Source organism: Pongo abelii, chromosome 7, assembly GCF_028885655.2.
Source record: "Pongo abelii isolate AG06213 chromosome 7, NHGRI_mPonAbe1-v2.0_pri, whole genome shotgun sequence".
Lineage (NCBI taxonomy): Eukaryota > Metazoa > Chordata > Mammalia > Primates > Hominidae > Pongo > Pongo abelii.
The window spans coordinates 56,368,902-56,382,778 of NC_071992.2; the positions used below are offsets into that span (position 1 = coordinate 56,368,902).

Sequence of the window (13,877 nt, forward strand, 5' to 3'; positions counted from 1 at the left end):
CAGGCACCACCCAGCTCGATAAACTGGCTCATCTGATCCCATGGCCCCCACCCAGGAACTGACTTAGTGCAAGACAGCTTTGACTCCCTGTGATTTCACCTCTGACCCAAACAATCAGGTCTCCTGACTTGCTAGCTCTCCCCCACCCACCAAATTGTCCTTAAAAACTTTGATCCCCAATGCTTGCAGAGACTGATTTGTGTAATAATAAAACTCCAGTCTTCTGCACAGCCGGCTCTACATGAATTACCCTTCATGTATTGCAATTCCCCTGTCTTGATAAATCAGCTGTGTCTTGACAGCAGGCAAGGTAAACCCATTGGGTGTTTACAAACTGTGTACCCAAGCAATAAAAGTAACAATTTGGGAAGTATTTGAAAACCACCGACCAAAATTTCTTTAACAATTTTGATCTATTCAGTCATTCATCCATTCATGTAACCACTATTATTGGGTATCGAGAACTAATATTTACTTAGAACGTTAAGAACATTATTCATCTTGACATACCAAATCATCCAAGTTACTGAAAATGGGTTTACTAGGTTCCTTACAAAGAGGTTGCTTGGATTTATAAAATATGAGGTAGTTGACCCGAGACAAGGAGGTAGAAAGTGGTTCATGTACCTGATTTTTATTTTTCACTTTGAACCCAGAACACTCACTACTCCAGGCCAGAAATTCAAGGCTCTGCGGCTAGTTCTGACTCCAGTCCTTGGGTAACAAGCCCACCAAGCATCCAGGAAAGATGTCCTGAAAACCTTTCTTGCGGGGTCAGGAAGGCAGCACAATTTTGGGACCAAATCTCAACAGCTGGTTTTGGTTTCCTCACTCACCAAGCCACAAGCCTGCAGAGTGAGAGGAAGAGGCAAGGAAAGGATGAATGGGTAATGGAGGCAGCCCAGGACGGGGAGCCGGTCCTCTCTAACAGCGACCCCGCCCGCTTTAGCTGTGCGACCTGGGGCAGGTTACCTAGTGTCTCTTAAGCCACGTGTTTCTCGAGGAAATGCTGAGAGGATCTAATGGGAAGACGTGGGTAAAAGTCTTAGCTAAGACCCTCGCCCACGATAAGCCCTTAATAAGTAGTTATTTTTCAATGGTGGTGATTACCATCGTCATTATTGTTTTGTACTTGTAATCACCACTGCCACGACCATCACCGACCTCGTCTGCGCCTCCACCGGGATCCCCACCTCCCAGCCTGGCAGTTCCAGGATCTGGTGACTCATTTACTTCCTGGAAGCCCTCTAGGCGACACTTTCCTCTCCCGAGTGACTCCTTCTCAGAAGGCAGGAGATTCCCCCCGGAAACCTTTCTCTCTCCGTCTCTCTCTCTAACTCAAATATCTCATTACCGAGTCCAAACTATGAACAACTCGCGCCCAGGACTCAGCCAGCGGCGCGGGCGCCTTCCCCGCACCCCTCTGCCTCCTGGAGGACGCAGGCGGGAGCGCCCCTGGCCGGGTTCACGGTCTCCCACTCCGGCCGCCGGCGCCCCGCTGTCCCGCCCCAGCAGGCTCCCTCCCGGGCCCCTCCCCGCTCCCTCCGCTCTCTCGCTGCTCAGTCACATCTTCCCCTGCCTTCCACCCCGAGGGACGATGTTGAGGCTCAGCTGGGGATACCGCGAGCACAACGGTGAGAGCCTTTTCCTGATCCAAGGCGGGCTTTGTGCGGGGGGCGAGAGGACTAGCGCGACGCCCCTGCGCTCGCCGACCACACACTGGGCTCGCACATTGAGAAACTTTTCGGTTCCTCTTTAAACTAAGCAGCACAACTCGGAGCCCAGTGCAGGCAGCGGAGAGCAGTCTTGTCAGGGTAGACGGGTTGTTGGTAGTGGATGTGAGCGATGGTGTGTGTTATCTCTATCAGGATTCCCCAAACTCCCAAGTGTTCATACGTGTGCGTTCACCTTCATCTGAAAAGCCAAGGACTTTGCCTAGTAACAGCCACTTATCAATTACAGGCTTGGAGATTAGAAGTCTGATGACACACTTTAATGAAATAAGGACAAGTTCGCTTTCAGTCTTTTAAGCTCACTATTCACTTAGGAGAAACAAATCATAGAAAATCTTTGAAAATATATTTAGGAAATCTTAGCTTGCATTGTGACACTGAAGATTAAGTTGGCTTCGTGGCAAACAAAATACTGCATGTTTCCTAATAGCTGTTACTGTAAATATTCCCACAGCAATTTGCAGTTGGCTGACTACTACTGGGGACTTTAGTAAGGGTTCAGGTTCTCGCTGGGAAATGAAGTTACATTGTGGGCTACTTCTCCACTCTTCCTCTCTTTCCACGCTCATCCTTGCAGGGTGAGCAAAGGATTACTGAAATTATAATTCATTGATAGAAATGTATTAATAGGATAAATAATAATGACATACACCTTTCTTCTTGTATATCACACATTATCAAAAGTAAAACATTTTTTCTTGTTCCTACGTTAAACTGAACTGATTGTTTAAATAATCATTATTTGAAATAATCGCAGTGACAATAATACTTTCCTTCTATTAGCATGTACATGATTAAACAGTATAGAATGGTCAAATTTTATAGAAAGTTTAATTTCACAAACTAACAGAAAAATTCCATTTCTAATTGTAGCCTGTTTAATTTCTAATTGTAGCCTGTTTTTAAACATGCTAGTTTAAAAATGGCAGCAGGTGACATTTATAACTTTAATAATAAAAGGTATATAGTCAGATTTCTTCTTGATTAAGGCCATAATTATAATCTTACATTTTGCTAATTTCCAGTGAATGTTTAGGGGGAAAATATGACAAATCTTTTTTCATTTCCCTCTCTGCTGAAGTCGTTTTTATTAGAGTTATTTAATAGTCATTGAGTCCCAACTGCGCCTTTATGGTAGTTAGGAAGAAGAAGGGTATTTCAATCAATGGATATTGATTACTCTTTAGTAGGTTAGAAATTATTCACCTGAATGAAGCTTATTTCAGGAATTTTAAAAATTCATCTTAGCAAAGCCATTAATAAGGAGTGATTTTGTATTTCTGTTAGGAATTGTTCTGTTAGGAATTAGCCATTCCCTTCTTTTAGATGCAATCTCTCTCTGAATACAACATCCTTACTAAAAGGTGTGGTCTTCACAGAAAGATTGGGAAAATCCTATTGGAAATGTATTATCTACTAACTAGGCAAGTTTTTTGTTTGTTTGTTTATTGTTTTTGAGACGAGTCTTGCCCTGTTGCCCAGGCTGGAGTGCAGTGGCACTATCTTGGCTCACTGCCATCTCCATCTCCTGGGTTCAAGCAATTCTCCAGCCTCAGCCCCACCAAGTAGCTGGGATTATAGGCACGAGCCACCATGCCTGGCTAATTTTTGACTTTTTAGTAGAGACAAGGTTTCGTCATGTTGGCCTGGCTGGTCTAGAACTCCAGACATCAAGTGATCCACCTGCCTTGGCCTCCCAAAGTACTGGAATTACAGGCATGAGCCACAAACATTGGTAAAACCGGTGACTGAGCAGATAAAAGGAAACTTAAGCTGGGAATAGCAACACTGATAAAATGAAACATCAAGACTTGAAGCCCTGAAAGGGTACTGCCTTCACAAATAACTTAGGATTCTTCCCCTAACCTTTGACTACTTTATTATGTTTAGTTTAGGGAATGTGACATCACTGAAAAGTGTATATCACTGTAGGTATTTAAAAGTTCCTAAATCAGTTGAGCAACCACCACATATCTCTAATTAAGAATTATGCTGGCCGGGTGCGGTGGCTCATACCTGTAATCCCAGCAATTTGGGAGGCCAAGGTGGGTGGATCACCTGAGATTGGAAGTTCAAGGCCAGCCTGACCAACATGGAGAAATCTCGTTTCTACTAAAAATACAAAATTAGCTGGGCGTGGTGGCGCATGCCTGTAATCCCAGCTACTTGGGGGGCTGAGGCAGGAGAATTGCTTGAACCTGGGAGGCAGAGGTTGCAGTGAGCCGAGATCACGCCATTGCGCTCCAGCCTGGGCAACAAGAGCGAAACTCCATCTCAAAAAAAAAATAAATAAATAAAAGAATTCTGGTGGCTTCCACCTGTAATCCTAGCTACCCAAAAGACTCAGATGGGAGGATTGCCTGAGGCCAGGAGTTCCAGACTAGCCTGCAGGGTCATGGGGGGGACAAGGAGGAGGAGGAGGAGGAGGAAATTTTTTTTGGAAAGATTGAAAAAGGGGACCTATTTAAGAGGCAGGGTACTGAACTGACTATGTTAGTTAGTAGATAATATTGGGAATGTGATACAAAGTATTATTACTTTTATTTTATTTTGGTTTGACTTCTTTTAAAAATAGTTCTGTTTATAAATGACTGGAAATAGGAGAGCAAAGCAATTAGGAGAAGAAAGCAACTCTATTGATTGGAAGAATGTCACCTGCATGTTGTGACACATGCATTGCGTATTTGAAATTGAATTTTTGTTAGGTTAACTCTTACTTGGTGGCAGTGAAATAGAAGGCTTTTTCTGAATTAAGGGGGAAAAAAGATCTAGGTTATATATAGAAAAAGTACTCAGAAAGATGGTAAAAGTATTGAATAAACAAGGCTTTTTCTGTAATACATTCTAAGCAAGGACTTTTGATGCTCAAGTGGCTTTGAAGTCCAGTTTGTCAGATGACATCTTTTAAGCTGAGTGTGTAGTTATATATTTATGCTATGACTTTTTGTGCCTGAAGGATATATGAAAGAATGTATGTATGTGTGAGTTCTCTTTTGCAAAAATGAGGCATAGTAAGCAGTATTAGATTTAGAGTTTGGGCCAGGCGTGGTGGCTCATGCCTGTAATCCCAACACTTCAGGAAGCTGAGACATGCAGGTCACTTGAGCCCATGAGTTTGAGACCAGCCTATAGTGAGACTTTCAACAAAAAAAGTTTTTTATAAAAGTAGCTGGGTGTGGTGGTGCACACCTGTACTCTTAGCTACTTGGGAGGCTGAGGTGGAAGGATTGTTTGAGTCTTTGAAGTTGAGGCTGCAGTGAGCTGAGATCACACCTCTGCATTCCAGCCTGGGCAACAGAGCAAGAACCTGTCTCAAAAAAAAATAAAAAACATTTAGAATTTTATGCTTTAAAGTTTGTTGATGATTGTGATATATTGCATTTCTTTAAATATCACTCTAAATTTTATCATTTTAAAATGTTTTTGGTTGTATTAGTAACATGTTTAATTAATTGTCATGCTATGATGTTTTAATTAGTACTTAATTTTTAGTGAAAGATTGGTTAGCAAAGTAGGTGGGTAAACCTTAGTCAGTAGCCCAGTGTAGGTGGTGATAGCTGTATAAATTTCAGGAATAGTAGAGAGAATAAGAACCTATAACCTATAAAGTGACTCACATCTATAGAATGACGTGGAACTTACATGAAACTACAGTTTTGCTGCTGATTTTGAGAGGCAAGACTTTATAGAGTCTTCCAAAGAAGTGAAGAGGATTGAAAAGGGAACTGTCAGCTGATTGGCTCGTTTCAATTTCCCTAACATGTCTGATTTGTGAAATTGATACGATTTTGACGTTTTGAATAGAGGACCAGGATGACACCTTTCTCTTGTGTTGAAATTCAAATGTAACATTGGCAAAATAACCATAGAAGAACCTTCTGAAATGAAGAAACAGAGAAATAAATTACAATCTGACTCCACTGCAGATAATCAACAATATTACATTTCCTGACACGGTGCAGCCATTTTATTTGGATTATCCTAGGTGAAAAATTTGTATGTTTCCTTGGTATGCCTGTTGCACATCACAAATAATTGAGTGGAGGCCTGAGTGACACTAGAAGATAGCACTGAGTGATAGAAGGAAGAATAAAGAAGTAAGCACAGCATCTTTAAGAATGACAACCTTTCTTTGCTTTATGGCTTTCCCAGATTTTTTTGACTCTTCCAGTCTGCAAACTTGAACTCTGGAGCAACAGCTCATTCTTGGAGCTGAGACTGAATGTCATTGTTTTCAATGATGAATTGTATTATTGTTTTTAGTTTGGTAGAAGGTTACCTTTGGAGAGTACTTTATAAAATTTACAGACTCTTTTGTCTACAAGCGTTACATTAATTCTGAACATGACTTAAGGCACACCAAGAGTTTCCCACATCTATAATAAAAACAACTAATCTTGTAAAAAAAACAATTAGATGCCAAGGTCCTGAAGACAAGAATCTCATTTTATTAATCTTTGTGTTTTCTTCAATTTCAAGCACAGTGTGTTATACTCAATGTATGTTTGTTGAAGAAATAACTAATTTAATCCTTTTCTTTTGGTCCTATGTATTTAAGGTCGTATTCACTGGAAGGAATTTTTCCCTATTGCTGATGGTGATCAGCAATCTCCGATTGAGACTAAAACCAAAGAAGTGAAATATGACTCTTCCCTCCGACCACTTAGTATCAAGTATGACCCAAGGTCAGCTAAAATCATCAGCAACAGCGGCCATTCCTTCAATATTGACTTTGATGACACAGAGAACAAATCAGGATGGCTTTTCTTTTTTGTGTGTGTGTGGTGGTGGGTGAAGGGTTTGAATGATTAGACTACACCGTTTTTTTTTTTTCTTTTTTTGAGACGGAGGCTCGCTCTGTCGCCAGGCTGAAGTGTAGTGGCGCGATCTCTGCTTATTGCAACCTCCGCCTCCTAAGTTCAAGCGATTCTCCTGCCTCAGCCTCCCGAGTAACTGGGATTACAGGCGCACGCCACTATACCCAGCTACTTTTTTTGTATTTTTAGTAGAGACAGGGTTTCACCATGTTGGCCAGGATGGTCTTGATCTCCTGACCTCGTGATCTGCCTGCCTCGGCCTCCCAAAGTGCTGGGATTACAGGCGTGAGCCACCGCGCCCAGAATACACTCTCTAATCTTTCATGTTTTGTTTTTGCTAGACCTGGAATTTGTCAAATTGAAGCATATTTTTTCTTCGTGTGAATTAAGATATCTTGTTATATATTTGAACCTTCAGATAATCTTACCTTAAAATAATAAAGAGTATTTGGAAAAGGATATGTTGCATGATAATTTAAAATTGACCTTAGCTTGTTATGATAACTTCACTTAGCATTTACCATTATAAAAATATTGAAGTTTAATAGTTTTTATAGATATTTCATGATTTGTTTCTGCAAAGTTTTAGCCATAATTATTTTAGCATTATTTGCAAACCTATAATGCCATTTAGTACATGCTTTAATAGAAAAAGGTTAGTTTAAAAAAAATCTTATTCTGTTACTTTAATTGCCAAAGTAATATCCACTCATAGTAAATAAAACAATATGGGAACATATGACAAATATTAATGTCTCTTTCTTCCCACAATCTCTCCTGAAGTAACTAATGTTATTTCTTCCATAATATTTCGGTGCTTAGTTATGTATACATACATGTGTATCATCCTTGTTTTGCATTTTCTTATTAAAAATACATTTGGAATAATGCTATATAACTCTGAAATTTTTTCCCGTTTAAAAATATTTTATAGACATCTTTCCAGATTAAAATATATCTTGTTTAAAAAGCTAAACTGCAGCCGGGTGTGGTGGCTCACATGTATAATCCCAGCACTTTGAGAGGCTGAGGTGGGAGGATTGCTTATGTCCAGGAGTTCAAGACCAGCTTGGGCAACATAGTGAGAACTTATCTCTACAAAAAATAAAACATTAATCAGGCATGGTGGGGTGTGCCTGTAGTCCCAGCTACTCTGGAGGCTGAGGCAGGAGGATTGCTTGACTTCAGAAGGTCAAGCCTGCAATGAGCCATGATAGCACCACTGGACTCAGCCTGGGTGACAGAGCAAGATCCTGTCTCCAAAGATAAAAATAAAAATAAAATAATTTTAAAAGTTGAATTGTATTAGCTATGCTTGTATCATAATTTATGTACCATTCTGCTAACAATGGACATTGAAGGGAGGGAAAGTAGAAGCTTAATTTTTTAAAAAAATAAATGCATGAAACTTTTTTACTGTATATTCCCTATTAGTACTTTTTTCTAGAACATGTAATCATTTCGTTTAATGATTAGTTCTTGGGATAGTGTCTTTCACACCATGAATAAATAATGGACTCATAGATTATTTCTTAATTTATTAAGTAAGTGATGAAAAAACATTTCCTTGATATGAATGTTTAATCCTTCTTCAGACTATCTACTGCCCAAGCAGAGATTCTGCCCAAGGTACCAAGTTTAAATGTAAGATGAGATAAAGTATTAGAGAGAATCATATTTGGAAACACTTTTTAGGGCCTCTGACAGATTGTTTTTATTTTTAATCTAAGATCAGGATGATGCTGTATTTGCTATATTAATGAAAAAATATAGTTAATTTTTAAAAATCCTTAATTGAAAGAAAGTTTTTACTTATTAATTGAACCTAGATTTAGATTAGTAGTAATATCTTGTATTTATGTAAAGCCTTATTGTTAGTAAAAATTATAAGCCCAACCACATTTCTTCTTCATATTTGTCAAATTCATAAAAGTGGTAAGATTTTTTTCTTTTTTTTTGAGATGGAGTTTCACTCTTGTTGCCCAGGCTGGAGTGCAATGGCACAATCTTGGCTCATCGCAACCTGTGCCTTCCGGGTTCAAGCAATTCTCCTGCCTCCGCCCCCCAAGTAGCTGGGATTACAGGCATGTGCCACCATGCCCAGCCAATTTTGTGTTTTTAGTAGAGACGTGGTTTCTCCATGTTAATCAGGCTGGTCTCGAACTCCTGACCTCAGGTGATTCACCAGCCTCGGCCTCCCAAAGTGCTGGGATTACAGGTGTGAGCCACTGCGCCCGGCCTTTTTTTTCTTATTTATTTATTTTTTTTTTTTTGGGACAACGTCTCACTCTGCTGCCTAGGCTGGAGTGCAGTGGTGCAATCATGGCTCACTGCAGCCTTGACCTCCTGGGCTCAAGCAATCCTCCTGCCTCAGCCTCCTGAGTAGCTGGGACCACAGGCAAGTGCTCCCGTGCCCAGCTAATTTTTGTATTTTTCATAGAGAAAAGGTTTTGCCATATTGCCCAGGCTGATCTTGAACTCAGGGGCTCAACGGATCCGCCCGCCTCAGTCTCCCAAAGTGCTGGGAGCCACTACACTGGCCTAAGTAGTACATTTTCATCAAAGCATTGTAAAAAATGCATAAAGACAAATAAATAGATGGTATTTTCAACTTTTTGGAGGAAATGCCAAGTAAGGAGGGACCTGGCCTTTTATATACATGTTCAACTATATTTCTTTCAACCCCTCGGTTTTGTGAATCTATGTTAATAAAAGTGGTTAAGTCAGGCATGCTGACACACACTGGTAGACCCCACTACTGAGGAAGGAGGATGATTAGTTAGGCCCAGGAGTTTGAGGGCAGCTGGGCAACATAGGGAGACCCCATCTCTTGTGGTTAATGTAATAGATATATTGTAAAGGTGTCCAAGTCTTCTAAATACAAAGTTTATACCACCCATAAGTGTAGTTTGTTACTGTTTACAATATGTCAAACATTTAAAAAGTGAAGCTGTCTCAGAAAATAAAAAGATAAATAAATTAAAAAATAAGGCCTCGTGTGGTGGCTCACATCTGTAATCCCAGCACTTTCGGAGGCCGAGGTGGGCAGATCACCTGAGGTCAAGAGTTCGAGACCAGCCTGGCCAACATGGTGAAACCCTGTCTCTACTAAAATACAAAAATTAGCCAGGAGTGGTGACACACACCTGTAATCCCAGATACTCAGGAGGCTGAGGTAGGAGAATGGCTGGAACCCAGGAGGTGCAGATTGCAGTGAGCCAAGATCATGCCACTGCACTCCAGCCTGGGCAACAGAGCAAGATTCCATCTCAAAAAAAAAAAAGTAAAGCTACTCATTCCTCATTTTAGAATAAGAAATGATGACATTTTACTTCATCTAAAACTTTAAGTATATTTTTTATAAATGCAGACATTCATAGTGTAAAAATTTTCTACTCTACTTTGCTCTGTGAGAACCCAGGTTTCTCTCTCTCTCTTCTGTTTTTCTCTTCCTGTCATTTTCCTTCTACTTCGGGTTAATCAGTGAAATCAATTTATGTTTCCAGATTTGACACTTAGTCATCAGTAGTGTGTGCTCTTTCTTTTAAATGAAGATCCTTTTCCTATCTAGTTCACAATAAAATTACCAGGATTAATTGAAAATATCCATAAAGTACTTTGTAGTCCTCTGAGACAGTAGCTATGTAAATATGGGTCATGATTCTTATTCTTCTTTTCTCAAGATAAACCAAAAGAGATTGTTTCATGGTGACTTGGGAGATTAAATCAATTAAAAAGAAGAAATCACCATAGTTAAACAAGTTTTTGCTGGTTTTTTTTTTTTTTTTTATTTTTGGTAAACTATAAAAAACACAAAGATACTTTCTGTAGCAAACCACATTAATTTGAATAAAACAGTTTCCATTTTGTAAAGAAGCCATTTTTGACCAGGATTAACCCTGAATCCCACCTCAGGCATGTCAATAAACCACAGGCATGAAATCTTCCTCATAGTCCTTGGAGGGCGTGTTTGGCTGGACACATCCATGCTCCGTAGTTAAACCTTTAGAGTACTACCCAAAAATCCTTTCAAAAGGGAGCAAAAGGGAGGAGGTGGATGTGAAATTTTTCCCTTCCTTCCTCCTTCCCTCCTTCCTCCTCCTTCTGCTTCTCTCTCTCTCTCTTTCTTTTCTTCACTTGCTTTGTTCCCAGGCTGGAATGCAGCTGCCCAGCCATAACTCACTGAAGCCCAGAACTCCTGGGCTCCACTGCTTCTCCCCACTCGGTCGCACACTACCATGCCTAGCTCATGAATTTTTTTTTTTTTTTTTTTTTTTAAGGCAAGGTCTCACTCTGTCACCCAGGCTAGAGTGCAGTGGTGCAATCTCAGCTCACTACAACCTCTGCCTCCTGGGTTCAAGTGATTCTCCCACCTCAGCCTCCTGAGTAGCTGGGATTACAGGCGCATGTCACCATGCCCAACTAATTTTTTGTATTTTTAGTAGAGACAGGGTTTCACCATGTTGGTCAAGCTGGTCTCGAACTCCTGGCATTTTTCGTAGAGACAGGGTTTCGCCATGTTGGTCAAGTTGGTCTGAAACTCCTGGCCTCAAGTAATCCACCTGCGTTGGCCTTCCAAAGTGCTGGGATTATAGGCATGAGTCACTGTGCCATGCCTGGATCATGAAATTCTTCAGGAAGACTTCCAGTTGGCTGTAATATACAGGGGAAATAGTAGTTTGAAGAAGAAAGACAAGGCTGTTCTCACCTGAGCTCCTGGTCTTCCTGGACTCAAACAGTATCTCGCTGCTTTGGGAACCTCACCTGATGCCCTAACACCCTTGCTATGGCTCCCAGGGCATCCTGGAGTTTTCCTAACACAGAACTCTCCACATTATGTTGTAACTGCTAGTTGGCTTCTCTGTCTTTCCATTTAGCTAAAGCTCTCTATGAGCAACAACTATGTCTTACTTACCTACCTAGCATGGTGCCTGGCACATGGTAGGTGCTCAATACATGTGTGTTTAAGTTACAAAAAAAAAAAAACAACACTTGTATGATGGAAAGACATGGAAAATACCATGACATAGCATTAGGGTACCTTAGCATACATAGATTAACTCTCAATAAAGTTACAAACCACCAGAAATCAATTAATATTTACCATTTACCACTTAAATAGTTAAGCATTATTCATTGTTGGAACCTTTATTTTTAAAAAATATGTGGTACTAATTTTTGTATTTTATAAATGAAATAGTTCTTGGATTATAGTAGGCGCTCAATAACAATGAGTAACTACTACTACTAACAATAATGGTGTGTGTTCTTTTTGTGGATAAAACACGTGTGCTGAAATTTTAAAAAGATATCAAAAAGAAAGTTGTATTCTGATTAAGAAAGTCCTGTTAGGAAGAGCAGTAACTTGATGAATTCAGTGATTGTTCTTTAATTTTTATCTCTAGAAAATGCCAATTTCTCAGTCATGCTTCCATTATCTAGTTCTAGGTAACTGCCTGAAGTCAAACAAATTATTCCCAAGATCTTACGCTATATATTCTTAAAACAAAAACAAAAACAAAAACAAACAACAAACAGAAAAAGATTTAGTAGGTGGACATACCATAGGTGTATAATCCCCCCAGGAGCCAAGATAGCTAGGAAATGAATTGGTAACCTATGACAATGTGACAATTATATAAAGCTCTATTATGATTATTTGTTTCCTTCACTAGACTAAGTTTCTTAAGGATAAGGAGAAACTTGTTTATCATTGAATATTTAGTATTGAATAATTGCTAGCCCATCGTAAGCTCTTAATAATTGTTGAATGAGAGAGTAGCTTGGTGTGTATATGCTCTGAGTAAAATAAGCCAGATTTAATGAAGGTTCTTCTGACTCCCTAAATAATACAAGGTCGTACTGAGTGGGAACATCTATGTCCTTTGGTTTCTCTCTCTCTCTCTCCCTCTCTGTCTTTCTCTCGGTGTAATCCTGGCAGATTTGTGCTCTTGGCTCTTGTTTCTCTAGATTCCAAGCAAATTGCAGATGTGCTGTTCATGTATCTTTACTTCAGAGAACAAGTTTACCATAAAGTGATTATTCTCAGGTTCACTAGTCCTAAGAACTTAGTTTTTAGTGATTCCCAGGTAACTTCAGTAGCATCCCTACAAACTAAAGTTTGTGGAAGAGTGCTTTAACAGGTGACGTCTCTTATTTTATCGTGGTAATATTAATTGATTCAAGTACTCTCTGGGCACTGGAGATACAGGGGACCAAAACAGTTTCTGCCTTAAAGGAATTTGTATCCTAATTGGCAGAGAGTAAATGCGTGAGCAAACAGATCCTGTTGCCAGCTTGCTTGTCATTCAAGACAGCTGACTACAGTGTAGTTTAGGAAAATGGCTAGGGTTAGCAAATTACCAAAATTTTTAAACAGTCAAATTTAAGGCTGGTATGGTGGCTCACACCTGTAATCCCAGCAATTTGCGAGGCTGAGGCAGGAGGATCACTTGAGACCAGGAGTTTGAGACCAGCCTGGGCAATATGATGAAACCCCATCACTGCAAAAAAAAAAAATACAACTAGCTGGACGTAGCTGTGTGCGCCTGTAGTCCCAGCCGCTAGGGAGGCTGATGTGGGAGGATTAATTGAGGCTGCGAGTTTGAGCCCCACTGTACTCCAGCCTGGGCAACAGAGAGAGACCTTGTCTCAAAAAAAAAAAATACCAAATCCCAAAACACTGCAACCTCTGCTTTCTGGGTTCAAGTGAGCACTTTTGGTTAATTTTTGTATTTTTTTTTTCTTTTTGTAGAGACAGGGTTTCACCGTGTTGGCCAGGCTGGTCTCAGACCCCTGACCTCAAGTGATCCACCTGCCTCAGCCTCCCAAAGTGCTGGGATTACAGGTGTGAACCACCACACCCAGCTAAAAAAAATATATATAATATTTCTATATACAGATATTAAATATCAAAGATATATATTTATATTAAATATATACATATTAAATGTATATAAATATAAATATATATTTAAATAATAAGATGGGGTCTTGCTATGTTGCCCAGGCTGGTCTTGAACTCCTGGGCTCAAGCGATCCTCCCTCCTTGGCTTCCCAAATTACTGGGATTACAGGTGTGAGCCACCATGCCAAGACTGTTCATGGAAATTTAATAATGCTTACGGTATATTTAGCTTCCAGTGCTTCCTGATTCTCCCATATGCTTTAAACATGCCCAATAAAGATTAATTAGGATGAGACAATTTAGGACTATGTTTTCTATTAAGAAGCTTTTCTATATACTTAAGATATGATTTATTGTCATAGTTTTAGAGATCATATTTACTGAGGAAATTACTCAAATGTACTTTGTCAAAGTGACAAA

The 13,877-nt window shown here is 39.8% G+C and overlaps 1 protein-coding gene across 1 annotated transcript in view; it reads left to right on the forward strand.

Annotated features, from left to right (window-relative positions):
* Positions 1–1,597: 1,597 nt before the first annotated feature.
* The window catches only part of LOC100448588 (carbonic anhydrase 13), a 35,357-nt gene continuing 23,077 nt past the window's right edge, over positions 1,598–13,877 (forward strand). The window contains exons 1-2 of the mRNA XM_063726455.1: positions 1,598–1,634; positions 6,292–6,487. Of these exons, the coding sequence (XP_063582525.1) occupies positions 1,598–1,634; positions 6,292–6,487 (233 nt within the window). The remainder of the gene's footprint in view (positions 1,635–6,291; positions 6,488–13,877) is intronic.